The 27,502-nt window shown below is 39.5% G+C and overlaps 1 protein-coding gene across 22 annotated transcripts in view; it reads left to right on the top strand.

Moving 5' to 3' along the window:
• dlg2 (discs, large homolog 2 (Drosophila)) overlaps positions 1 to 27,502 on the top strand; it is a 245,639-nt gene that overhangs the window by 16,601 nt on the left and 201,536 nt on the right. The window contains exon 1 of one of the 22 annotated variants that reach the window (XM_039778364.1): positions 23,704 to 23,794. The exons of the other annotated variants lie outside the window; for them this stretch is intronic. Coding sequence (XP_039634298.1) covers positions 23,761 to 23,794 — 34 coding nt within the window. The 5' untranslated portion in view covers positions 23,704 to 23,760. Of the gene's footprint in view, positions 1 to 23,703; positions 23,795 to 27,502 lie in introns of those variants that run through there. 22 annotated transcript variants of the gene reach the window in all.

The following is a 27,502-nucleotide window of genomic DNA, read 5'->3' as shown; positions in this document are numbered from 1 at the left end:
AGGACCTGGTTGAGATGGCATGTGTGCATCCTTGAGAACTGTAAGTGGTATAGCCTAACTTATATTGTCAGTTCATTTAAGCCTGTATTAGTCTATAGTTCTTGCACATTTTTAGTTTCACCTTCACCTGCTAGCTAAATTGCACGTGGCTATTGATTCAGTACAACGCCTGATATCATATCATGGCATAGTACGCTAAACCGTGATTATTTCATACATTAATGTCCCGAAACATATTGGGGGAACTTCATTCAACATAATTCCGGCCAAATAACAATTAAAAGTAGGCTATGTTATTTGAACATTTATAACCTAACCTAACTGGCACTGCCTCCGTTTTGGTGTCTGCTGCGGTGCGCAGCGCTGCTGGACCGTGCGCCGCTGCCCTTTTTTCCTCCATAAACGCCGCTCTCAGCTCCTCTGCCAGTCGCTGCATGAACTTTTATCCGGGACATTTTACAGCTAGTGCGCTCCTTGGAGAGGATGTGTGTAATGATTCCAGCCAGTTGTAGCATTTATAAAGTTATATGAACACGTAGACAGCTACCGGCCATCTAGGCTACGTGTAGGCCTACGGCGCCTTTCACAGAGCGATCGGCCGGTGCTTTTCTGATTCAGAACAGAGTCCATCCACGCCGCAGCCTGCGTTACCGACTCTGGCTTTGCCTTCGGTGCATCGGTGATGCCCACTAGAGTCCGGATCGGGACGAATTTTTCTGTCCAAGCCCGGCCCGCGTCCGACAGAGCCGTGACCGAACCCGGCCCGCGTCCGACAGAGCCGTGACCGAACCCGGCCCGTGCCCGACAGGCATTAAGAAATTTGTGTCCGAGCACGACACAGTTAAAATCTCCTTTTTTTCCTCATACTAATGACACATGTAAGCTACGTTTGTTTGTGTGGAAAGCCCTTTTTTATTAAGCAACTGTAGGAAGGTATTCGGAAAACCAGGAGAGACTGGTTACCTCCAGGGCCCACGTTATAACATGAATAACCACTAACTCTGCTCCGGTTGATCTACAACACGTCTGCTTCCTCTTTCTCTATCTCTCTTCTGCCTACTTACCTTAATGCCCACACTTGTTACTCGAGACCGCTAGTTATGTTTCTCTGACAGAGACTATGATTATTACTAAGCAACCAAGATGCATCTTCAACCACGCAAAAGATTAAAAACAAAACTGCGAAAATGGCCAAAATAGGTAAAAGTGATTGTATTTTCTTTGCCTTTTGTGTAACGTATATAGCCTAAAAACAATTTTAAATGAAAATACAGACTCTTTTAGGAAAAGTCAGGTACCAGCAGGATTGTATTTTTTTTATTTAGCAAAGTTATTACACATATAAATTTCAAATCCGTCCAGGCCACAGGGGTACCATCTAGCAGCATGTATGCTACTCAGCATTAATGGGCCACCTCTTTCTGAATTCCCCTATAACCGAGCCTTGGAGTTATTTTTCCAAAAGCCAAGAAAAATCAGATGCACACAGCAAGGCTGCCGACTTTGCCACTGAGGCAAATATGCAATTAGTTTCATTATGAATGGTTTCATACTATAGCCTACTTTGGGTTTTGGTGTCCCTATGAAGAATTTCTTGTAAAATTAATTTTGTAGACCTACAGTTCCTCAAAAATACAGTTCAATCAAAACGAAATGAAAATATGCCTCATTGTGTGTGAATAGAGGTGAATAAATATATTTGTTGCAGCAAAGAGTCAGTTCCATTTTAATACGTAAAACATTTGGCGGCGGGACTGGGGGGGGGGACACTCCTAGAGGAAACACTGAGCTACATGTAAACAATGCAGTAGCCTGCTTGGAGCACGTGACACGGAGCCAAGAGTAGAAAAAAACCCGTTGAAACCATAGCGTTCAGAACAGTGGGAAATCTGAAGTTTCTGCTCAGCGGGATTTCTCTGAAATTCAGAGAGTTTCGTTTACCTCATTATTTGAAGCATTGGCCATGTTTAACATGAAAATCTGACCTAACATTAAAGCTGCTGTAGGTAAGATTGTGAAGATCCAGGACTTTGCCAAGAAATTTGAACATCGACAACTTCTCAGTCCCTCCCCCCTTTCTGCTGCAGACCAAACCGTCTCCTAAGCCCCTCCCACACAACGGAGTTTGACACAACTGCCGGCCGGCATGTCAGACAACATTTTCAATATCTAAACACTAACACAATGTTAACTTTACTCACCAACAGTAAAACGATGCTAACTAGCAGGCTACCGTTAGCCATTTCAGCATCATATGTGACCACTGTGCAAACGTTACTATCATCCTCACCAACGTAGCTTTGTGGACTTTTGACTACTAATAACCAAGTGAAAGATAAATCATTCATCGTAATTATGTTACCTGTTGAGAAGAAATGTGGCTACTTCTGCATCGTTCTTCAGATCTTTAAAATCCCGGAGCTCATGCCACCTCTGAAAAGCCTCTCCAATATTCACCGGAGTTTTGGGAAACCTTTCTGCAGCTCGTGCGCGGGGAGGGGGGAGGGGAGAACGCTCTTATATGCGTGTATGTGCCTGAGCAGTGATTGACAGGCAGATAGAACCCCGTGGCCCTGATTGGAGAAAATCAACCGGAGCGGTGGAATTTTGCCAATCGCAATACAGGCTGTAGGTGGTGCCAGAGGAGCTGGTTTTTGTATTTTTATTTTATATAAATTCATGTAGTTCTACTGGAACATAGGGTCAGTTTCCGCAAATATGACAGAAAGTTACTTTTATAAGACTTACCTACTGCATCTTTAATATAGGTATAGATATTGTAATGTTTATGATTTATAACATGTGACGTTATGATGTTATAGTATTTCCACATGTGATGTGTCTCAGGTTGTACGCAGACATTTGTTTTATTCAGTCCACAAGGGGGCGCTTTAGTTTCATTGTTGTGTTGAGACTGCAGAAGCAGCGAAGTAGTCAGAAAGCAAGATGGCGGAGTTAACTGAAATGTAAATGATTGTAACAGAGATTTAGAAGTTCACTAAAGAGTCTAAAAGCTACTTTGCTGTGTCAGAGTTTTATTCAAGAACTTTACAGATATGACAGAAAATACCGAATATCATAAAAGGTCACCTATAATGATGTAATTAAAGGTCAGAATAAAAAACTTCAAAGCCGTAAGTAGATAATGTTTTGCTAAAGCCAAAGGTGGTACACTTTAAGCTACAAAATCACAGAACTCAGCATCACATTGATTTTGCTGGTTTTGATTGGTATCAGCTAATGATCTCTGCAAAGCTAACGTTAGCTTAAGTTGACTGGCTGACTAAACAGGGAGGGACTAAAAATCCCCTCTGTTGCTTTTTTCATTTTGAGATCAATTGCCCCACAATATGAATACAGTTTGATTACGACCTTTACTTTGTTGGTAAACGTTGTTGTATAATTGCAATATTACACTCCAGGGTTTGATTTAACTTTAGTGAACACTTCAGTGATGCTTCCGAACCTCGGCGCAAGCGCCTTGGTCCTAGCCACATCACTGTCGTACCAATAATGACGTTAAATCAAACCATCTCGTGTAATATAGCTTGATTATACAATGGTTATTTTTGACATTCATGCCAATAAAGCAATTTGAATTGAATAGAGAGAGAGAGAGAGAGAGAGAGAGAGAGAGTACATAGCAGAGAGTGAAAGAAGTAAATGACATAATACCAACATTTTAAATCAAACATTTACAAAATGTAATGTTCACATATGTTGCAGTGGCTGTGAATTTTTGGGCATGTTTATTAGGCCTGGTGTGTATTTCATGAGAATCTGAGTGAGGATGACCGTGCTCAGGAAACAAATCTGTAATATAGACTAAGTATTGTTTTCACATCGTCCCACACATGGAAATCTATGTGTATCAAGCCTTTTATGTACGTTTAGAAGATGTTTGCTTTGAATTGCGCAATATATAATCTCCACACATGTGATCACTATTCTAATACAATTCTAAATCAGGGAGTGAAAGCAGACTACAGCGGTATAACATCACAATGTACATCAGAGATGAAAGTGGACAGGAGAAACTTTAAAATGTGTACTTCACCTGATATTCATTATTTCCTTGAGTGAATTTTTAATTAATACAGTTTCTAAAACAGGCAGTGACATTATTTCGTATAATCTCAGATATTAAATTGGACTGAAACAAGATAAAAAGACCTAGCACATTTTAGATATATGATTTCATAAGTGAATCACATGCCACTATACACCATAAAATTCCTTTAATATGTATTACAACATTTTGAAACCACAGTAGCTGTTAACAGTTATTTATTTTTCACACAAAGAATATGGGAATAAAAAAATAAAATAAGTAAATAAAAGGAGCAGCAACAACAACAACAACAAAAGTAATGCTAACTAATAAGTAATGATAATAAGAATAAGAATAATTTCCGAGTGTATTGGAATTACCAACATGTCCCTTGACTGTTGAACGCTCCAGTTGTGAAATATTATTGTAAGCAATAGTCCAAAGGTTTAGTAAGTAATAGGTCTGTAGCTATCGATTATTTTAGTAATCAAGTATTCTACCGATTATTCCATCGATTAATCGAGTAATCAGATAAGAAATGCTTTTGCTTTATAGTAAATAGCAGTAGTAAATATATAAAAGAAAGGTTTCATTTTTAGATAGAGCAACAATTTTATTGCTTAAATTGCATACAATCACAGGAATAGACGCTCATTTTTTTAAGCACTGGCCGCACGGGCCAGCGTGTATAGGTGGCCAAAGTAAAAAAAAATTGTGCCCTAAATGTAATTTTTTTTTCGCACCCTTCCCCTTCATGCCTCTCGCTTTTTACACTGCATTTACAAAATATCTGTTCACTAAGCCCAGGTACATGTGACTGTATAAAGCTTACAGCAGGGCTTCAACTACACTGTTCTGGGAAACACATTTTAAGAAGGCTGATCTGAGTGCAGTTTAGAAAGAATGAAGAATGCAGCCGATGATGTCATTGACGTGCATATTAAGTAGCCATGTGCAGGAGGTGCTGGTAAAGAGAGAGGGGGCTGGTTTGTCTCCGCCAGCAGCTAAGTTTACCGACGGCTTTCGTTTTAGTTTGTTTTCTAAAAAAATCTGATCAAATTTTGCAGAGTAGCATGCTTTAGTTGTGTAAAACGCTGGACGAGAGACTGCATGCAGACGTTAATGTTACCTTATGTAACTTGTCCACTCCGTGATACACAGTACAGAGTTCATTTTTTGCAGCTTAAAATGATCCCAAACTCTGTTGTTTTCTCCACCTGTCTCTTCTCTTAGTCCCAGACTATTTTTGCTCTCTTTCTTCATTTTGTAATCTGCGCTGTCAGTTTTCACGGCATGTGTCAACAGAAGCGTTAGCCCATTGTGTGACAGTATTAATCATCCGTACGGAAACACAGCGGTATACAACGTTAGTTACATTGTTTAAACAACTTTGAGGCAAGGAATTTTGCATTGGATTGTTAGTAATCACATTATTTGAGTTACTTGAGGAATTGTTTCAGCCCTAGTAAATAATAGTTGGGTTGTAACCATACACTGTATAAAATATGGACTTTGTGACGTCAACCATAGGTTTCTGAAGAGCCAAAATGAAGCTATACAATTTAAGTGGCAGTTAAAGCTGCGCACAGAATTTTCTTGAGAATGGATCTGAGGAACGGCAGGACTAGAACATAAAGAAGAAGAAGAAACAAAGCAGAACAGACAGGGAGGGGTGTAAGCAGACTGCTTTCTGTGTCTGAGATAAACATCCAGAGTATAAACAGCATCACAATACGAAAACATATGCATATATGTGTTCACAGCAGAAGAGCAGGTTTTACATTTTGGAAGAATATTTGTATTAACCTGGTATTGATTTAAACCACATCTCTGAGGCCTAAAAGCCTTGAGCTTCTGTGTACAACAGACATGTCAACCTACCCATGAAGAAATGTTGGATCTGTTCTTGTGTTCATTAAGTATAACTGGTGCAATTTCCATGGTGACAACTGTACGAGGAAATGTGTTGCTGCTGTAACATGCTAATAGTGAAGTAGGTTGTTGAAATGCCAAACAATCATACCTGTACCCACACAACACAATATTTCTCAGTGAAATTTCTGGCTGAAGCTGTATTTATTACACTTGTCTGCTATGCAGCATCTTCACTTGAGTTTGATATTAAGTTGAGATGGAGTAATTTGGATGTGTGGAATATATAGATGTACACTAGTATAGGTGAAGTTGGAGCTCCAGTAGAGGGAGCCAGAAGACTGGGTTTACTGTTGTTTGAATCGAGCTTCACTGCTCCACATCCTGCTTTTGTCAAGAGTGATTTAAGAAAGGCTCTCACCTTATTTGTTGAGCTAAATCATCATCTGGCGTTGTCCAGAGTCTAAAGACAATAGATGTTTTTGTAACTGGTCTGTATTAGCTTTGACTGGTGTCCACATTGCTGAAACCACAGCAAACTCTGAAGCAGTTTTTACTAATCATAATGTGAGGCAGACATAAGGTTCACGTGTGTAGAGCTCTAAGTTAGTATCTAAGTATAATGTGAATACTCTTTGTTATGTAATACTAGATGTTGTGCATCTGGTGTACTGCATGATCGTCATAGCAAGAACTAATGCAGATCTCAGTACTTCTTTTTTTTTTTTTATAGTCAGCACTGCCAGCTAAATTATTCCTCCCACACTTGTGAGGTCATTAAGACACCCACACTTAGCTGACCCAGCTGCAATGGACTATGCTTTACCTCCGCCTCGTGGCTGACCTCACAGGAAATTGCAGCCACACATTCATAAGAGCCACTGTTACTCCAGACTCCCATCATGCTTGGGGCAGTGAGTAGGCATGGAATTAACATAAAGCTGTGGGTTATGATTCATCAATTACTGTGTTCTTCTAATGCAATTCCACTGCTAAATCTCATTTGGTCCCAATACCTCCATGATGTTCTGGGTTATTTCTCAGTCAGTGATATCTGTGTTTATCTGCAGTGCATTGATCATTAGCAGATCACAAAGTTTGTGATTAAAAAAATAATAGAACTAAGCATGGACTTGAGCTGGACCAATGAATAGGTGTAGCAGACATATTTCTTAGCTTATTGCAGAGTCAGTATATTGGTATCGGCATATATTATGTTGGCCGATAAATAACAATAAATTACAGTGCAGAAATGCTAAAGATATGTTTTGAAAAGTGTCGCTATTTGTCCCCCAGAGAGAACTGACAAGTTTATTTCTCTAAAATGTTCCACTAAGAGCATATCTTGGTCACAATTGTTTCTGTATGTTTCGGTGTGCTTATGAAAAAAAGAATATCACCAGATGTTTTGAACTCTCAAATATTTATTTTGGTATCAACCTTCTGTTGGGCTATTGCCTGGACTGGTATCAAATTTGAATGTTTCTAAATGACCACTTTGGTGAAATAGTCTGGATCAACGGAAGTACATTTCCAGGATAATAGCCTGACATCCGCTGCATTCTGCTCTCGGTGTGTTGCTGTTCTCAAACTCTTTTTTTTTTTTGCAGGTTGCAAATGTTGCAAAAGTTCCTTCCCGAGACTATTTTGCAGAGCCACCGTCGCTACGTCCAGTAATTAGCGCCGGTTGTGATTGGTTTAAAGAAATGCAAACAACCCAGAGCATTTTTTTCTCCTTTCCTAGATAGTATATGTGGAGTAGCCAGACCTGTGCGCTGTGGAAATAGGTCTGGCAACGTGTAACTAATTACAATATATCTTGCAGCTAGTTTAAACATAGTAAAATATCTGCAATGCAATTTCAAAACATGACTGTAGTAATGTAGTAATTAAACAAGAGCACATTTTAAGTTTAGATATACTACATGATAGTCTTCAGTGCTAAGTAACATTTAGCTGCAATTTAGTACACCTTGATCAAAACCGTAAAGATATTTTGAGCAGTATTCCTGACTATAATTTATACCAAGGAGGTGATAGCCTACAGGCTACAGGAAATTCACAGTTATGCTGATAATAAATTAAAATTTAAAGTCACTTCATTCTCATTATGTACACTGTTCTATGAATAGTGTACACACAGTGCCAGGGATTTCATGGCACAGTGTAATTTTTAACAATCGATGACAGTTGTAATTCAGCATGCATCTTTTTCATTAAATAATATGTAATTAAATGTTGTGCTGGTGTTTGCCTGTATTTTTAGCCACATAGTATTCCTCTTCCATGCATATAAGATAATATGACAATCTTCCAGGAAGACCTACAAGTTATTAAAGGATAATTCTGCTTTGTCACAACATGGATGGTATTTTAATAGTTTTGGCCAACATGCCTGTCAGTGACAAAGACAGTGTACTCATTAGGTTAATCATTAAGATCTAGTGACATGACAACATCCCTAAAAGAAGACAAATACACACGAGCAGTCAGACAATCAGACATTTTCCACACAGTTTCCATCAAGTTCAGGCAAACATATTTAGAGTAACAAATGATTCTAAACAGTAAAATGATTACCCAAACTGTCCGGTGTAAACATCCATCACAGTTTGCAGACTCACAATCTTGGATATATAAACAAGTTTATTACAAGTTGTAATAAACTGGATTTATCCTTTAAATGGTTAAATTAAGTTACTATAAACAGTGAAGTTGCAAAGTTAGGACATATTGTATGTAAGTGTGTGTGATTGCAAATAAAATTCTAGAGATGGTTTTGAAGGAAAGAACCATGAGGAGAGTTCAAACAATACTGTGTTTTCACACCTGAGCAGTTTGGTCTGTTTTAACCCTGGAGCGTAGGCCTGTCACGATAACAAATTTTGCTGGACGATAAATTGTCCCAGAAATTATTGCGATAAACGATAATATTGTCATCGAGAGACCATTTGCATCTAATATAATGATAATGTCCAAATAATAGGCCTAATACTACTACTACTACTACTACAGGTACACCTTTTCAAAGATCAATACACTTTTATTTCTAAAGAATATTTAACACTGGAACTGGAAGACATTTTAAATATCCACAATATGTCTTTGATCTCCTTTGGTATGTCGTCTTTCACGCTGATGTAGGCTACAGTTGTGGAATTGCCGTTTGTGACACGTAAGTTCTCAGACTAGAGACTCTGTACTACATTTTACAATTATTTAACACTAAATATTACATTTAAATAATATATAATAAAAAAATAAAATCTAAATGTATGGCTAGCTGCCACGTGGGGCGAGTAAATGTACCAAAATAGTTCTGTTTTTCAGCCTTCATTTTGGCGGACGGGGCTTCTACTCCTCTGCAGGTCGGAGCTTCGGGGGCGGGCCGACACAAACACAGACACACACACACAACCACACACACACTTTCCACACCGTGTCCGCGGACAGCTGTAGGCTTGTACCGTTAATGTTCGGTGCATTGTCGGACACATGGAGCCACTTTCCTGAAACCGCTTGCGTGACTGAAGAGTCCACAGCGCGTGTATGTCCGAGCCCGTCTCCACAGTCTCCACCTGCAGGTTGTCAGCTGTGTGGTTTGGAATGAAAGGGAGAAAACGGGACGCCGAGTAACACGGTGGATATCGCTCATATACTTTCTTTTTTGACGGCGCCTTAACAGCAAAGTGTGCCGGAAACCCCTGCTCCAACTCTCTCGCTCTCTCCCGCCTGGAGTAGCCTACCGCCCACACAAAGACCATGCGCCTGACAAGAGGGTTCACTCCTCGTTACGCTAAGGAACCGAGAGTGGTCCTTCAGTCTCTTTGGTAGAGAGAGAGAGGGAGAAACGAGGAAAATAAACAAGCATGCAAACGGAAATTATCGCGGCCGGAAAAATTATCGAGCTCATTTTTTCTTATCATGCGATAACTCGATTTATTGACTATCGCGACAGGCCTACTGGAGCGTTTTGTTGGATAGTCCGGTTGGTTTGAGGCGGTGTGAAAGGTCATTCAAACTCTGGTGCGGATCAAACAAACAAACTCTGCTTCGCATGAACTTGGTTCACTTCCAAGTGCATTGGAGTTCACTTTAGGTGAGAACTTAGTTTGAAGGTAATCCCCTTTTTGGAGTTTTTAGTGCCCAAAAAGTGTATTGAGCGACAGGTAAAAGATGCCAAGATGTTTGAATGATTTAGAAGGTCTTTTGTGCCCACAGCTGTGAAAAGTTTGAATGACTTGTGGTACCTGCGTCCTTTCCTTAGAAATTAGGTGTGTTTTCCACATAATTTGCAGATCTCTATTTCATGTAATCTATTTGCCTTTGTTAAATTCAAAGGTTTTATTGCATATGTATTACCTGTTTTACTGGTCCTATATGTAGGTGCATCACTTATGGTTGACTTGTTTTTTTAAATTGATTGATTTTATTAATATATTGTTTTATTGTATTTGACTAGGTGGGCTCCTGAGCTACACTAATATCCTCTTGGAATATTTGTTATTAGTCAATAGCCTACTTAGTTTGTGTGTGAGTGTTATTATTGTCTTTGCTGTATGTTTTTCAAGTGTTTTCTACTTTATTATAGTTATCTATTTAGATTTTTAAAATCATAGGACATGTTTGGAGCTCATGTAGAGCCCCAAAACACTGCTTCCTGCAGCTCCATTTTAAGCCGAAATTTCCAGGTCTGTGTTTTCATGCATTCTCAGGAGAGAAGTGGATTTTAGTGTTGTCTTACTCCTGCAGTGTGTCACTGTCCAGAAATGGTGCAAATGTTGGTATAATATGAAAAAGGCTGGTGGGTTTTTACAAAAAATTATAATTTATTGAATTAATCAAATTTGTGTCAGTGGCTTGTTGATCTTTACATTGTTAGTTAATTTCCTATCCTGGCCTGGGACACACATTCATACGGTTTGATAAAGTACTTATTGGACTTTAACTTATCATTGCACTTACAATAACGAGCGTAGCTGTCCTCACTTTAGGTCATTGTGTACGTCTCATCTCCGGTCTTTCCTGCATCCACCGTGTGTGTGTGTGTGTGTGTGTGTGTGTGTGTGTGTGCGTGCGTCAGTCACGGGGGAAACTGAGCAGCAGCCCCGCCCGCTGCAGAGAGCTGACAGGAAACAGCAGCAGCTTTCAGCGACTTTAGAGTGAAAAAATGTTACAGCGTACATTGATGTTAAAATGTATACAGGTTGGCAGGACGGTCTGAAATGTTTTGCACGGTCATTCGCTGTACGTTTTGTTGGTAAAATTGGTCTCGTCTTCATATCAAAAACAAGGAATGAATTAGGCGACGTATGTGTGTTACGTCAACCCGTTCTCACTCCCGCTTGGTCAGTGGCTCTCAGAGTACGCCTCAGAGTTACATACTGACGCAAAGTCTGGCACGTGGTTCCGGTTATTGGTCAAATTGTTTTTTCTTTTTTTTTAAATCATTTTTTGGGTCTTTTTCTGCCTTTATTTTGATAGCACAGCCAGGTGAGAAAGGGGAGAGAGAGGGGGAAGACATGCAGGAAATTGTCACAGGTCGGATTCGAACCCTGGACCTCTACGTTGAGGCATAAACCTCTCAGTACATGTGCGCCTGCTCTACCACTGATTCAACCCAGCCACCGGTTATTGGTCAAATTTGCGGAAAAGTTGCAGTGATTGGTCAAAATTGCGAGCGGCACCAAATCCACAGTGATTGGTTGAATTTGTGTGAATTGTTGCGATCGTGACTTCGCAAAATTCCCGAGGGACTGTTCAGTGGTGATGCGGCTGCTCTGCAGGTGAAGCAGAGAGGATGTGAACTCTAGCCTCAATGATGTGTGAAATAAAGGGTACACGACTTAGTGAGAGGTGGAACCCAACCAGCACTTCTCTTATGTCTCCAACACCATCCAACGTTTCATCCCTAGAAGACACCTGTTCTGCCTTAAGAAGAAGATGTGTAATTTTCAATGACAGACTACAGCACACTAAACAATATGTGCATATTCTAAATGATGTTCTACGTTCAACTGTTGAGTACATTTAACTGATGAGTTAATCAGAGGGAGATAATGTTATCTGTTCCCACACTTCTTTAATGACTGTTGTCTCCAAGTAGCAAAGGAAAAAGGAGTACTGTAAAACCTTAAGAATGAGGTCTGGGTGGATGAATGGGTCTACTGTACAAGGCATATGACTTCCACACTGGAGACTGAAGTTTTCTTCCTGCCTCCTACTAACAGCCAACATTTTGGGTCTTGAAACCTAATCCTACAGAATTATTTGACTTTGTTGCAAAATGCAGTCAACGATGGCTCCTACAGGAAGCAGGTATATACAATACAACTTATTTTAAACTGAGATAATGGTGTCTAGTTAATTAATAGGAAACTGCTGACTCGTTGTGGCCCGGGAATGCCCGCTCCTGGCGTCCAAGATACAGAACGGCAATAATCAGTTTCTTCACAATTGCTCGATTCCTAGCTTTTCCCTTAGCTCTCACTGAGTCAAGTCCATCTTCGGTGTAGGCCTATCGTTCTGTTTGATCTTCAGTTGTTGCCCAAAAGCAAGGTTAGTAAAGTCGAGATCTCCATCCATTCTATTAACTTGCTAACTAACTTAATAACTGCCCGCCGGCACGCGTGTGTGTTATGCTAGCAGGTCTGAGATCAGTGCAGGCATGTGATTGGTGAGAAGCCAGGTTCAACCTGGCCTCCCTTGTTGTTGTTTTTACGATTAATTGACCATTCAATGTCAACCTCGGTCAAGCCTGGCCTCAATCTGATTGGCTGAAAATGTTTACTTTTTTCTCTTAGGGATGCAGGAAACACTGGCCTCCTTTGAGCGTTGGTAGCGTTTTACTGACCACTAGACAGAGCTGAGGACTGCACCATGCGTGCTGCGGCAGAGGGGCGCTGTTTCGCTCCAGCAGCTACAGAAATAAATGATACTGGTATGTTAAGATAAGGGAAATGGCAAAAATCAGTAAAAGACAACTGTGGAAATCATAAATTTAGTTTTTCTTTATTAGAATATATTTATAGGGTGGCTTCTTTTGGCCTCCTAGAGATACCACCACTGATTTTAACACCACCAATCTGACTAGACAATGTTATTTCCTTGAGGGAGATGAGAGCCAGAGGAGTGAGCACTGATGTCTTACCAATAATTGGTGTGTGTTGGGAGATAAAAGGATTAGCTGGCACCTTAGTCAATGTGGAGGAGGGCTAGCTGTAGGGAGGGGATGCAGCTGGAATATTCACTCCCCAAAGAAAGAAAGCTACAGTGGAGCCATCGCTGAGCCCCAGCCCACTCCACCCACCCATTATGTAAGCATGAGGAAAGCAGATCAGCATTATGACAGTGTGTATGTGTATTCACTGTAAAAATGCATTGTGTGAGTGGAATTCTTGGATGTTAAAGGAAGCTACCAGTAAAGTTGCATGAAAAAACATGTATCAGAGAGGATGCAAATCTTCTCAGATCCACTTTTAAGTTACTTAGGAAACTGAAAAGGGTGCGAGCAGCATGGTAACAGTCCCTGTCAGGTACTTGAAAGCCAAAAGGAGTGATGTGACCAGAGAAAATAAAATGCCTTCAAATGATAATGGCAGTGAGGGAAACTTTGTTGTTAACTACCAGAACATTCCAATATCAGTGTTTCAAATAAACAACAGCGCGAATACAGCAGTTTCTCCTCCGGCGAGTGAGATGTGTTATGTATCTGGAATTATTCTGTATGTATGTATGTAAAGCTGAACGGACTCACAGTAGTAAAACAGATTTTATTCTGATCAAATACTCTAGAAGGACACTAACATTATATCCTGGAATATAATTGTAAGACATTACAAAGTCAAAGTAAAAGTCTGACACCATCTCACATTTAAAGACAATCCTCTCACATCTAACGTTAAAGACTATCATAATATGTAAAGACTGGGGATCTTGCAGGATCACACATTGCAAGACTACAGCTAGATTTGTTTTGAAAGATTTAACCAAGCTAGCTAGCTACTGCTAGCATTAGCTTGTAACTTGAGGGAAAGTTTGCAGAGTTTGTGTTCTGCCGTACATGCAAATGAATGTCTCCAGTACCCGGAGGTCTGCGTTTATCTGCCGGTAAAACTCCTGTTGGATGACTCGCTTCGGAAGGGTTGAAAATCTATCCACAGGTGTTATTTTGTCCTAGCTCGCGCAGCTTGAAAGAAGACAGGAAACTGAGGAGCTGAAGTTGGTAACCATCTCAAAAGTGCATTCTAATGGGACCAGGGAGCTTTTCAAATGATTCAGTAGCTTTCTCATTTAAAACAAAATATTTTTTCATTTGAACCTCGTTCTACTGAATCCGCATCTTGCTCCTTCTTTTTTTAAATTATGCAATAAGGCTCAGTGAGCTGTTATGGCCTGTTTATGTTGATAGCTTTCTCTTTTTTAATCCTAGACACCAACTTTACATCCATCTGAACCTTCTCCCATTACTGTATATACACAACCTCCAGTTTTTAAAGAAAACCATGTTATATGGTTCAATGTTATTTGTTCAAATTTATTTATTAGGATAAACCCCTTGAGATGTATCATCTCGTTTTCGAGGGGGTCCCAACATATAACATAATAATTACATAACAACAGAGAAGTGAAAAATCGAAACAAAACAAAAAACAATACAAAACAAACAAAACAACAAAAACAAACCTCACCACCACCTGCATATATTCATCAATACATTACAACCACCAATAGTAAGTAAATAAGTAAACAGTAGAGTAGGAGTAAATATCAAACGGTTACACTTTACTTTAACTTTTCTACATAAGACTGTGATGATACTGTCATGAACGTGTCATAAAACATTATAAACAAGTCATAAACGTTTATGACATAACTCTTTTTTAGTAAGTGTCATTCGGTTTTGTCATGACACGTTATGGTTAGGGTTCATGTGTCATGACTGTGTCATGTGAGTGTCATGTATTCATGACAGTGTCATGTCACTCTTATGTAGAAAACTTAAAGTAAAGTGTTACATATCAAACTACAGTCAAAATATTAGGTATAAACAGTAGATATAAAAATAACATGCATCTTTAATAACAGAGACATTTTATCTTAAAGTGAGCAGACAGGGCATGTTTAAAAAAACCAAGTCAAGAAATTGATCTTGTTTCCACAGATAAATTATTCCAATCGGCTGGAGCCTTAAACTTAAAAGCTCTTTTGCCAATTGTTTTTTTAACTCGCGGGACAAAGAAGTAGAGTTGAGTAGTGCCGAACTTCATAGTTTGACGTATAAGGTACAAGATACTGTTTTAAATAAGGAGGATAATTGAAATAAATACATTTAAATATAAGTTGGAGCCAGTGAGTGTGTCTTCTATTACTTAAAGATGGCCAATTAAGTACATAATACATTATACGGTGATGAGTGAGATAAGGACATCCAAGAACAAATCTACAAAGTCTATTATATACTGTGTTAAGTGGAACAAGGTCTGAGTTAAATGCATTTTGATATACAACATCACAATAGTCATTTTGACCTGTGTTATTTCACTAACCTCCTGAAATTTTAATATAGACAGCCAAATTAGGCTGTCTAAATAAAAACAGTGTAGTTTTTTTTGAAGATGGGATTCAAGTACAAATTAATATTTTATTATTTAATAAAATCACGAACATTTTATTATGTTGTTTAGTTGGCAGGTAAACATACATACATATTTACATGTACAAAGTAAGAGGAATAGTGGTAGTAATGGTAATGTAAGAGTAGTAATGGTAGTAGACATGTAATACAGATAAGCCATGCCCATATTCCAAGTATAATCTGAATACAGATGTTGATGACACATACAGATACAGGTAATAGCTTTATGTTACATACCTAGTACATGTAGGCAGGTTGTCTTTGAGCCTGTATGTAGTCAGAGATGTCCTTAACTCAAATATATCCGTTATTGTCAGAAATTATGGAGCAATTTCTTTTTACAGCACCTCAAGTATTTAAAAATGTAGCTATTCCAAGGTAATTTTTGGCATTTCTCCAAATTGATCCAATAAAAATAGATTTTTAGTCAGTACATAGTCTGAGTTGTCCATAGTTGAAAATCAGTCATTGTCAGGATTTATTTTTTAGCAATACCAAGTATGTATATGTGTCCCATATTTCACTTTTTGTAATGCTCAGCCTACTTGTTAGGCCTTAGTCTTAAAGCTCCTGTAACTGCTGTTTGATGCACAAATAGTAACTCTGCAGCTGGACAGTATTGCATGTGTGTGCTTAGGAGCAGAATTCATGCCATCACAATACATGTGGCCCTGATGCCTAAAATACTCACCAGATTGGGGATTTTGTTATTGTATTTTCTGATAAAGCCTATGGATTAACAGTTAATACCAAGGCTTAACAGATACTCCCACTGTTAAAGTATAATTACATGATTACAAATTTGAGCAAGCACATGTTGTGTTATATAACTTTCTTTTTTGTTTTTGTTAAGTATGACTGTAGCGTCAGTGAAGGCTTGAGCCATAAACCAAAAGTTTGGAGGGAAAAACTGTTACAGTTGGACAACAGTTTACTTCACTTGCCTCTTGGCAAAACTGAATACTCAGTGTTTTCAGTTATAGTTTAACTATAATGCTGTCTTTCAAACTCAGTAGGAGACAGCAGTCTTTGCTGGCACAAGCAAGTGTCACTTACAACATTACAGGCTTTTAGGCTTGGGCGCTATTTATATTTTAATACCTTAATACCTTCTTGACATTTTACCGGGGTATACGGTATTTGGCGGTATTTGTGTAAAACATATTAAATAATAACAATAACTATGGGTGCCCCGAGTGATCGCCCACCGATTACCATCAGCCGATATTCAGTGAAAACTATGCAATCGGGAGATTGGCAATAATGCTTTCTAGTTCCACCTGGACACTTGTATAAGCCGTACGCTGTTAGCAACATGTAGTAAGGTTAGCACAACAACCACATTGCGGTGCTAGTCAGTCACACTATGGCGAGCGCAATTGAAGTGGAGGAGCTGAAAGACCTGCCTACTGGTTCCTGGTCAGCTTACAACAGCAACAGAGAGAGAGTTGTGTAGATGCTTCATCATTGCAGTGAATGGAAACATAGCCAAAATGCTAAGGCTCATTCAACTGCATCACCAAGATGTATTGACCGGGATGAGGATAAAACAAAGCAAAGCCCAACTCTTTTTCCCTGCTAGCCTTTAGACACAAAAGTGAATAAAACAATTACTGAAGTAGTTTGCGTTTAAATGTCAACACAACAAATGTAATAAGGCACTTGAAGATGCCCAGCCCAGACAACCCACTTTAGACAGCAGCCGCCTGTATGACCGTGATAGTCAGATGGTACAATTACATTCCATATTTCAGTTGTCCTTTTAGATTTACTGTAGGCTAATGTTACTTGTTGCATTTCTCCTTAGGAGTTATTTGCTCTGTTGATTGAACGGACTAAGTAAAAGCATGTTAGTTGTGATTCTTTATTCATCATGTAGAGTTGCATGGTCGGTGTGTGTAGAAAAATTTGAAGTTGTTACAAATATTGGTACAGTGGCACCATCTTGTGGAGAATGGCTCTGTTTACCTGTGTCTGCATTTTATTTTTCCTTCTCCATCAGATATAAGCGTTTTTAAACAACTTCTATCCCTATCAATTGGCTAACCACGCCCACTTCTCTAGAGACGCTAAACTGAAATAACACTGATACATTACCGAGCAGTCAAACTGACCTATACTGTAATACAGCTATACCAGCTGCTATAACAAAACAACAAAAAACGTTCGGTTTCGGATGTTTAGCAGGCAGTATGGCTCATCGGCTATCGGTGGCAATAGACATCATCGGGCATCTCTAATAATAACGACCCCCTCCCTACTAAGCGGCGAGTTTGCTACATTCCACAAGCTATTTTTTTGGTCTAATAAACGTACAAAATAACAGGAAAGGACAAAAGAAAATAGTAATAATAGCAGCTGTACATGTTAGGAAGCCGTACCGAAAGAATTTACATAAGACTTGTGCCATGGGGTTGGCTCTAGGGCTGCTCCCTCTTAGTCGATTAGTCGGCTAATCGGTCGTTTTGGTCTTTAGTCGATTAGTCATGTTTTATGCTTTTTTCATGCTGAATGACTTATTTCCAAGAAACGTACGAGCACATCTCTGGTAAACACAAGAATTAAAGTGGTGCTTTTGCATGACTCTTTGCGGAGAAACTCAGATTTACAGATCTGTCGATTAAATCAACTAATCGATTAGTCGATACAATTGAATGAGCGTTAGTCGACTAAGAATTTCTTTAATCGAGCAGTGCACTAGTTGGCTCTAAAGGTTGGATGTTCAGTTGCACCTAAACACTGTCTTGACAATATACTGTTTAGCAGTGTGGGACAGTTTACTACCTCACAGAGGCTTGGGAATGGAATCACCCTCATCAGTGGTGATTCCAAGCCAGAACACATTGTATTAGACACATCTACACCCTACACTAGAACTAGTTTTCCTCAGCTCATGATACCTTTCACACACAAGCTATGTGCCTTAAATACTGGGCCAGCTGCCTTCTTTAAAGCTCTCAGGAGCACAAAGAGTGAATGGACCGTTCCTGAGTTGTAAACTTGTACAAAGCGTAGTGAAAACAACACTCTGCTGTGAGAAGAGGGTGGAGGATTGGATGCCAGGTTGGAGAGTTGTTAAACCACTTTACAGTGAAGAAGCAGAGCTTTCCCTAAGTTAATTAACAAGTTGCGATTCGCTGTGCGTGTATATTTTACGACCATTGGCTTCTGCTTCAAAAGAATAATGGGGGGGTGTAGCGGGTGAGCCCCTTAACCACAACATTGGCGGTTCGATCCCTGGCTTTGAACACTCAACCCCAATTTGCTACCCGGTATGTAGCTGTCCACTGCTCTTAATGCTTATGAAATGGTTTTATTAAAAATAAAAACCACAGCTAGAGCATTCATTCTTTTTGCAGCAGAAAGCTAAAGCTTCTGTGTTTCCCACCATTATGTTGGACACTCGAAATGACGTCCTCACATTACGTGACGTACGGTCCTAAATGTAACTAATTGTTTTTATTCATAACACTATTTCAGTATGTAGTGTATTATTAATTGTTATGGTTTATTTACAGCAGCACAACTGATATTCACATCTGTGAAGGTTTGGGAGACTTTGATGACTTACACAGAAGCATTTAATGAAATCTCGATCCATGAGAATCAGGCAAACAGTACAGTTTAACCAAGATGTGTTATCGTGTAGTGCCATCCCAACTCTGAAGTTCCTGTCTTCATGTAGGAGTATTTAAACTTATTCTGAAGGGCGTTAATTTTAGCTGAACCTTCATGTAAACAGAGATATTGCGGGCGCTGTAAACACATGCTTACCTAAATCCTAGTTGAGTCTGTCTCTCTCTGGGAAGTATGCTAAAGTGTGTGTGAGGCCCTTTCCCGACCTCCAACAGGAGACAATCAAAATGTTCCCTTATCATGCATCTGCCTAGACTCCCTCAATCTGTAGAGACAAACACACACAAATATTCATACATGAACAGGTGTGGTTATTTGTTGACCACATTCACATGAGTCCACATTCTTATAGCAGTGTGTACGGTTATGTGTCCTGGGCCACATAGAGGGCCGCCTACTCAACTGTAAGCAGAACTACATATTCGTTCAAAGTATTTCTCACAGAAACCACTGAGAGTGAAGAGTGTGTGTTATCATCAAACTGTCGGTGATGCGTCACTGTTTTTGTCCCTGTACTGCCTACTCTTATATGCCCCTACAGGGCTCTAGAGTGCGACCAAAATTTTTAATGGTGCGACTAAGATTTTTCCTAGGTCGCACCGGTGCACCTAACGTCCTCGCATCCGCTGCCTCTCCACGAACGAAGCGATGTCGTTTATATCGATATGTTTAATGTTGCGTTACATGACCCATTCCTTCTGTAAAGCCGTGCCTGTGTTATGATCTCTCCTCCGCGCAGCTCACACACAGCTCCCCTGCAACATGGAGAGAAACAGCGCCGCCGGTCCAAACTGCTGACTTTGTCTACAGTTTTAATTGTTATTAACACAGCTGTATGTTGTTAAGTATGAGAGGGAAACCTGTATTGGTACCACTGTTTCCGCTGGTAACTCTCTGTTATTGCAGCCGCCACGGCGAAAAACACATTAGAAGTTATTAAATGCAACTACCATATTTCCTCAAATAAAAGCCGGGGCCTTTATTTACCTGAACTGCAGAAGGGACCAGGCTTGTATTTGAAGCAGGCTTTTATTAGAGGCAGGCCTTTATTTCTAATTCCATCTGTTTGATAAGTATAATTATTTTAAATAAACTGTTTTAAATGAAAAACCATAGCGTTCACATTTGCAAAAATATCACCATATACATCAACAGCCAGAAGGGCGACAAAGCAATTTGGGTCAGAATTAATCAATCACCACCATTGTGTCAGTTTGAACCCTGTAAATGTACCGGGTATTTATTTCAAATACAGGTACTACAGTATTACTGGTAGATTACAATAAGAGCATACAGTAGTTACACCAGTATCTGATTAACGTTACAGACGCTAGCTAGCTAGCTTTGTTTCTAGCTCCCGGCTAACTTGTTTCCTCCCACCTCCAGGTAGCTAGCTGTGCTCTGCTCTTGTCGGCTAATCTTGTCAGCTCATCCTTCTGTTTCTTCTAGTATCGGATTCTCCTGGGGTCAATGTCGAAACGTCCCGCAGCTTTTTCACCCGAATTTTCCTCTGCATACTTTAAAACTCTTTTCGTTTTGTTGTTGAAAAGTCCGTCACTTCTGGTCATCTAATGGCCTTCGCGATATTAGTGGCCTTTATGACGAGGGAGTATTTGTCTCTTTCTCTTCCTTATCTAAAAAGTATAACCTACCCAGCCATCACTTATTCCGGTTCTTTCAAATCAGACACTTTGTACAAAAGCAGTTCCCCTACTTTCCCAATCGTCCCCCTGAAATCAAAAATTTATCACTTTCTTGCTTTAAATGCCAACCATAGGCATTTAATTTCAGTCATTTATAACTTAATAAATTCTATTAATTCTGACACTAATGCCACTCTTAAAGATACCTGGGAGCAGACCTCGGTGTTACTTTTACAGAGGATCTATGGCATAACATCTTGAACCAGGTGCATACCTCTTCCATATGTGCGAGGCATGGCTTAATACAATGTAAAATATTATTCCGAGTGCATTTAACTAATGCCAAATTGGCAAAAATCTTTCCAGACAAGAGTGATGCCTGCAACCGTTGTAAGCTCTCTCCTGCCAACCATCTACACATTTTGGACTTGCCCGCAGCTGGTGGCCTATTGGTCTAATGTATTTCAGACGTTTAAAAAAGCTATCAACACTAATATTGACCCTGATCCTATTATAGCCTTATTTGGGGTTTCCCCTTTGCCTGATTTGGCTGCCCAATATCGTAAAATCATTGCTTTTACTACAATCTTGGCTAGACGGGCCATCCTTCTTAAGTGGAGGCATGCCTCTCCCCCAACACATGAAAGGTGGATACAGGACATTTTTCACTGTATTGGACTTGAAAAATTACGATATTCACTCTCTGGTTCACTTACGTCATTTTACAAGACCTGGGGTCCCTTTTTTAAATTACATTAAGGGTTTATCTTGTGCACCTATAACTGGCAATGATACATCATTTTCACTTATTAGGAGGATCTTTGTAGGGGAATTTTTTTAATTTTTTTTTTTTCTTTTATCATGTTAGGGGTTAAGTAATGGACAATATCTTACTGTATACTGTTTATGATGTTTTATTCTGTATTGTCATTGAAAACCAATAAAAAGATTTGGAGTAGAAAAGTCCGTCACTAGCACCAGAGTCCGTCTTTCTCTGCTAGCACTAAATGAGCCCCGTGTTACATCCAATGTAGCTACTGCCATCTATTGGCACCTGTACGTTACTGCAGACTACACTTGGCTGAGTTACACATACAGCCGCATAGGACAATAATCCAGAAAAACAAAGTGTGGAAAAAAGCATGAATATATTGTTGAATCTGTTAAATTAAATTGGTAGAAATGTACAATGAACTTGAATTTTAGTTTGACTTAATATTATATGAAAGGCATCTAGGAGATTATCCACACTATTTTTTCCCCGGCCTTAATTTGAGACCGGCCTTTATTTGTCCGTGTTGACCACGCCCTCGGCCACTATCAGAGGCCCGGCTTTTAATTGACTCCCGGTTTTTATTTGAGGAAATACGGTAACTTCAGTTCGTTGAGTAATAGCGTGTGAGACGGAGTCTGCTGGACCTGGACGAGAGATGTGACCCATGGCCAGAATATCATAGTTCATAAAAATGCAGCGCAGTGACGATACAGACATTTCATACCCTACACAAGACGTGTGTAACGCCGCTGACCCGCCAAAGCGCATTCGACCCATGCTGGACCAATTCATAATGAATCAGCCGTCACTCTGTGAGTAGCGTACAGTCCATTGCGCTCCCCCTCTCTCCCCTCTTTTTTATTTATTTTTATTTTTTAAAGATATCGGCCTTCATTTTGATAGGAAAGCTAATGACGGCAGGTATGAGATTCCCTCAAGACGCACCATCACAGGAAGAAAAAAATGAGTTGTATGAAAAGGAGAGGACCGTAAAAGCGACACCTTTACAACGTGTTAACTCTCACTGGGGACTACTGGACATCACTGGGTAACCATAATGACCTCGGAGTTACAGTGCATTATATTGATGAACGGTGGGCGCTGCATTCACATGCTCTGATTGTAATGAAAACAGAGGAGAGACATTATGCTGAAACGTTTGTGCTTCACCTCACTCTAACAGGGACATTTGGTACTGAACACAGACTGGTTATGCTACTCCCTGATAAAAGAAAAAAAATGTTTCTGCTGTTATCTCAGAAATTGTCTGTTTTAATGTTATTATTGTGGGCAGTTTTATTTCATATATAACAAACAGGATAGCATTAATGCCCTGGCAGTGGCAATAAGCTGCAATTTTGTATTTGCTTTGATTACATTGTTTAAGTTGAGATTTACACTAAATATTTTATTTAACTGCTACTGTATAAACAAAATTCTGATGTTAAGTGTTTGCAGAACAAATGTTATGGCACTTTGCGTTTTCGTAGAACATTTAAAATAAAATTGCGCTGTACACTACTTTTGAATTCATTATTGGATTTTGCGTATAACAATGCGATTAATCGCGATTAATCAGGGAAATCATGCAATTAATCGCAATTCAAACTTTTAATCGTTGCCCAGCCCTATTGAAAATACAAACAAAAATCTGAACATATTACACACACACATACCACCGTCAAGCGGAGAAAAGTTATGTCATTTGGCATACAGACAAAAAAACTGTAAGCAGCGCTTTTCATTAGTCAGTGCACGTTTCTGTAATAATGTATGATTTATGTGAGAGTACCACTAAGAAAAACAATCTTTCATTGAAATATTAGGATATCTATATTCACACGAAATGATGCCTCTGGACCCCTCTAGCTGGCTACCTTTTCCCACTGGTTGGCTACTCCATGTCCTTGTGGAAAGCCCTGGAGAAGTGGAGTTTTGTTCATTAAGGGAGAGTTGTAAGGACTACTGGCTGTGTTAAGCACATTACCCAAAGGAGAGCTGAATTAGAAATCAGCAATGCAGGGTCATTGTCTGCATTGAAGGGAACAGGCGTTCTCTATGTCTGAGGATTAGGCTCGCTGTCTGCTTGCCACCAGACATCTGGTCCTCTCATAGCACACTGTTTCACAGGATAGCATGCTGCAACATGACTGGAGAGAGCAGGGAGGTTTTACTGCACTGTGAGTTACTCTTGACAACTTTCTGCTTCTGTATTTCTGAAACTGAAACTACAGTCACTCATTTTCCCCCTCCCTTTATTTGATTACAGTTTTGATGATTCTGGAGTGTAATGCAGTGTAGAGAGGGTAGTATTTAAGGCCAACTGCCATGGCTTGTTAAATTGATTGGATCGGTTTGATCTTTTTCTGTAGTAATTATCTGCAAAGTCATTTTTATTTTTTTTCCTTATAATGAAACAAAAGTCAGAACCTACTCATTTGTGTAAAGAAAGGCTAAATTGGATGCCATGTGCTGTTTTGCATTGTATATTGTATTCTATCTACTGCATACCTTTATTCTGTCATAATATTCAAATGAGTGACAACTAACAACTGGCTTTGCACCACATACTCAGGGGATTTGCATACATTTGCTGTATTCATTTGCATGTATAATAGCCTGTTTTCATTTGAATTACAAAAAGATAGAACTGTGACTGTTTTTGTTTTATGAAAACTACATCAATATTTATTGTTGATGTAGTTTAATTAATTTCCTGTTTCTTAAAACAGAATGCATGACATAATTTGTGAATGATTGGGACAGACATGACGCTGTATCTGTTGGTTTGTTTTTATCAAGATCTATTTAAATGTAAATGTGGCACGGCAAATCACTTGTTTTGGGCCTGTTTTTTTGGTAAAACATGGCTAGCCATTCAGAAAATGTAATGAATTGAATGCCAAACAAAGAGCTCACTTGTGTCCAACAGATGCTTTGTGGTAGATGTTGTAATGATGCAGCGACAGATGTTGAGTACATCGCTCCAGAAGATTCTAATGCATTGAGCTGATATAGCAGTGATGCTAACATTCAGTCAAAGCAGACCATGCGGAAAAATTTTACTTGGAACAGAAATTTGAAAAAGCTGCATGTAGTTAAATTTGTTGCACATGCATGCTGCTTTTTTTTATTTTTTTATGACATCCTGACTTACCCAGTCATGTTGATCTGCTGTGAAGCTTGAGGGAGAGAAGCTTTGTCGTCACAGTAGTTTCTGTATTTGTGTGTGTGTGTGTGTGTGTGCGTGTGTGTGCGCACATAAGAACAAATCATGATACAATAGGAATGCCACTCTGAAGCGCTGTATATAGACTGTATGTATAGAGTACATGAAAAGCTTTTGGGGCATTTTGCTGCAGACATTACAGACTTTGAATTGTTTTATTATTAACATTGGTGGTTATTAATTTGTTCTGTGAAAACATACTGTTAATGCAATAATGTCTGCCTCACCATCTGAAATAAACTCATAATTATGTTATGTATTGTCAACAAAGGTCCCTTTTAAACAATCTACAGTAACTCAGAAATATCCCTCCCCCTCAAAGACAGGACAATACATTGGCTGCAATTACAGGGCCACTTAATAACTGTTGGTCATATTTGTTTTTTTGCATGACTGCTCATATAATGAGTGGACACATAAGATCCCATTGTATGTTCAGTACTGTTCAAAAGTCTTAAGCAGATGTGGAAAAAATGTTGTAAACTTAAAATGCTTTCAAAAATATAAATAATGATTGTTTATTTTTATCAATTTACAAAATGCAAAGTGAGCGACCAAAAAAAAATCAAAATCACATCAATATTTGGTGTTATTACCCTATGCATTCAAACCAGCATCAATTCTTATAGGTACACTTGCAAAAAGTCAGGGAACATTAAGGATCGTAGACGCAGTGGAAACTTGGTGCAGCAGATGAAAAACACATCAAGCTTATTCCCTTCGAAATCTGAAGATGTCCAGCAGTGCCATCAGCTCAGAACTGGCAGAAACCAGTGGGACCCAGGTACCCCCATCTACTGTCTGTAGAAGTCTGGCCAGAAGTGGTCTGCATGCAAGAGTTGCAGCCAAAAAGCCATACCTCTGACATTGAAACAAGGCCAAGCGACTCAACTATACACGGAAATATGGGGTGCAGAAAAATGGCAGCAGGTGCTCTGGACTGATGAGTCAAAATTAGAAATATTTGGCTGTAGCAGAAGGCCGGTTGTTGGCCGAAGGGCTGGAGAGCGGTACAATAATGAGTGTCTGCGGGCAACATTGAAGCATGGTGGAGGTTCCTTGCAAGTTTGGGGCTGCATTTCTGCAAATGGAGTTGGAGATTTGGTCAGGATTAATGGTGTCCTCAATGCTGAGAGATACAGGCAGATAGTTATCCATCATGGAATACCATCAGGGAGGTGTATGATTGGCCCCAAATTTATTCTGCAGCAGGACAACGACCCCAAACATGTCTGACCAAGGTCATTAAGAACTATCTTCAGCGTAGAGAAGAACAACAAGTCCTGGAAGTGATGGCATGGCCCCCACAGAGCCCTGATCTCAGCATCATCCAGTCTGTCTGGGATTACATGAAGAGACAGAAGGATTTGAGGAAGCCTACATCCACAGAAGATCTGTGGTTAGTTCTCCAAGATGTTAGGAACAACCTACCAGCCGAGTTCCTTCAAAAACTGTGTGCAAGTTTACCTAGAAGAATTGATGCTGTCTTGAAGGCAAAGGGTGATCACACCAAATATTGATTTGATTTAGATTTCTCTTCTGTTCATTCACTGCATTTTGTTAATTGATGATAAACTAACATTTGCATTGTTATGGTTTCAGTATTTTGCTTTGTATTTAGTTTTCTGTATGTTTCCTGTTTTTTATATATTTATTCTGTATTTTTCTGTTCCCTGTTGTGAATTTCCATGTTCATGTTCTGTTTCCTGTTTTATTTTCATAGTCTTTTCTCTGTCTTTTCATGTCTAGTTTTACTTCCTGTGTTTTCCCGCCTTTGTTGATTACCCTGTCTCTCCTAATGTGTTGCACCTGTTGTATCACCTGTCCCTCGTTTGTTCATAACCTCATGTATTTAACACCCACGTTCCCTTTGTCTCGTGTCAGATCATTTTGAGTTTGTTTTTGTTCCTACCTGTGTTTCACCCGTCAGCTTGTGCATGTTTTTGCCTGTTGCCGTTGCTTTTGGTTTCTCCCTGTGCGACTTAGTGAGTTTTTCCAGTCTGTGTACTGCCGTTTTTTGTTGCATTAACTCCTGAAGTTCACACCATCTCCTGCCTGCCTGCCTCTCCCTGCATTTGGGTCCTCAATCTACACATAACATGCATTTTTGAAAGCATTCTTAGTTTACAGCATTTTTTCATACCTGAAAGAGTGCAGGGAAGGGTTCTTTTCAACATGTAAATATCAACACTTGTGTTGTCTGGGGCCATTATTACTGTAAGGCCTTTTTCTTTATACTGGTGACTGTCTTTACAGCCACCTGAAGGCAGCAGGTATCTGTTCCCCTCTGCATCTCTAACTGATGTCACTGTCTAGCCAATTACACATGGCAGATCCCTTGGTGACATTTTGTGCGTTAGAGGATGGATACCCGACCCAAGCCCGTACCTGCCGGGCCGGTCCGGGTTTGGATATATTTACAAATGACGTTAAGATTTGGGTTGGGCTCGGTCACATCAACGTGCTAAGGCATTGAACATTTTAAATTTAAACAGCTTATTATTTAGGTGTGTTAACGTGCCCTTTTTTGCCCGTGTGCGCTGATGCGCTCATCTGTTGACATTTCCGGATGCCTTCCTACAGTTGCTTAATAAAAGCTTTCCACACAAACAAACGTACATGTGTCATTAGTATGAGGAAATATGAGATTTTAACTGTG

The sequence above is a fragment of the Perca fluviatilis genome, chromosome 16, assembly GCF_010015445.1.
Source record: "Perca fluviatilis chromosome 16, GENO_Pfluv_1.0, whole genome shotgun sequence".
NCBI lineage: Eukaryota > Metazoa > Chordata > Actinopteri > Perciformes > Percidae > Perca > Perca fluviatilis.
Note: the sequence above shows the minus strand (reverse complement) of the source record. Positions and strands in the feature narration are given on the sequence as shown.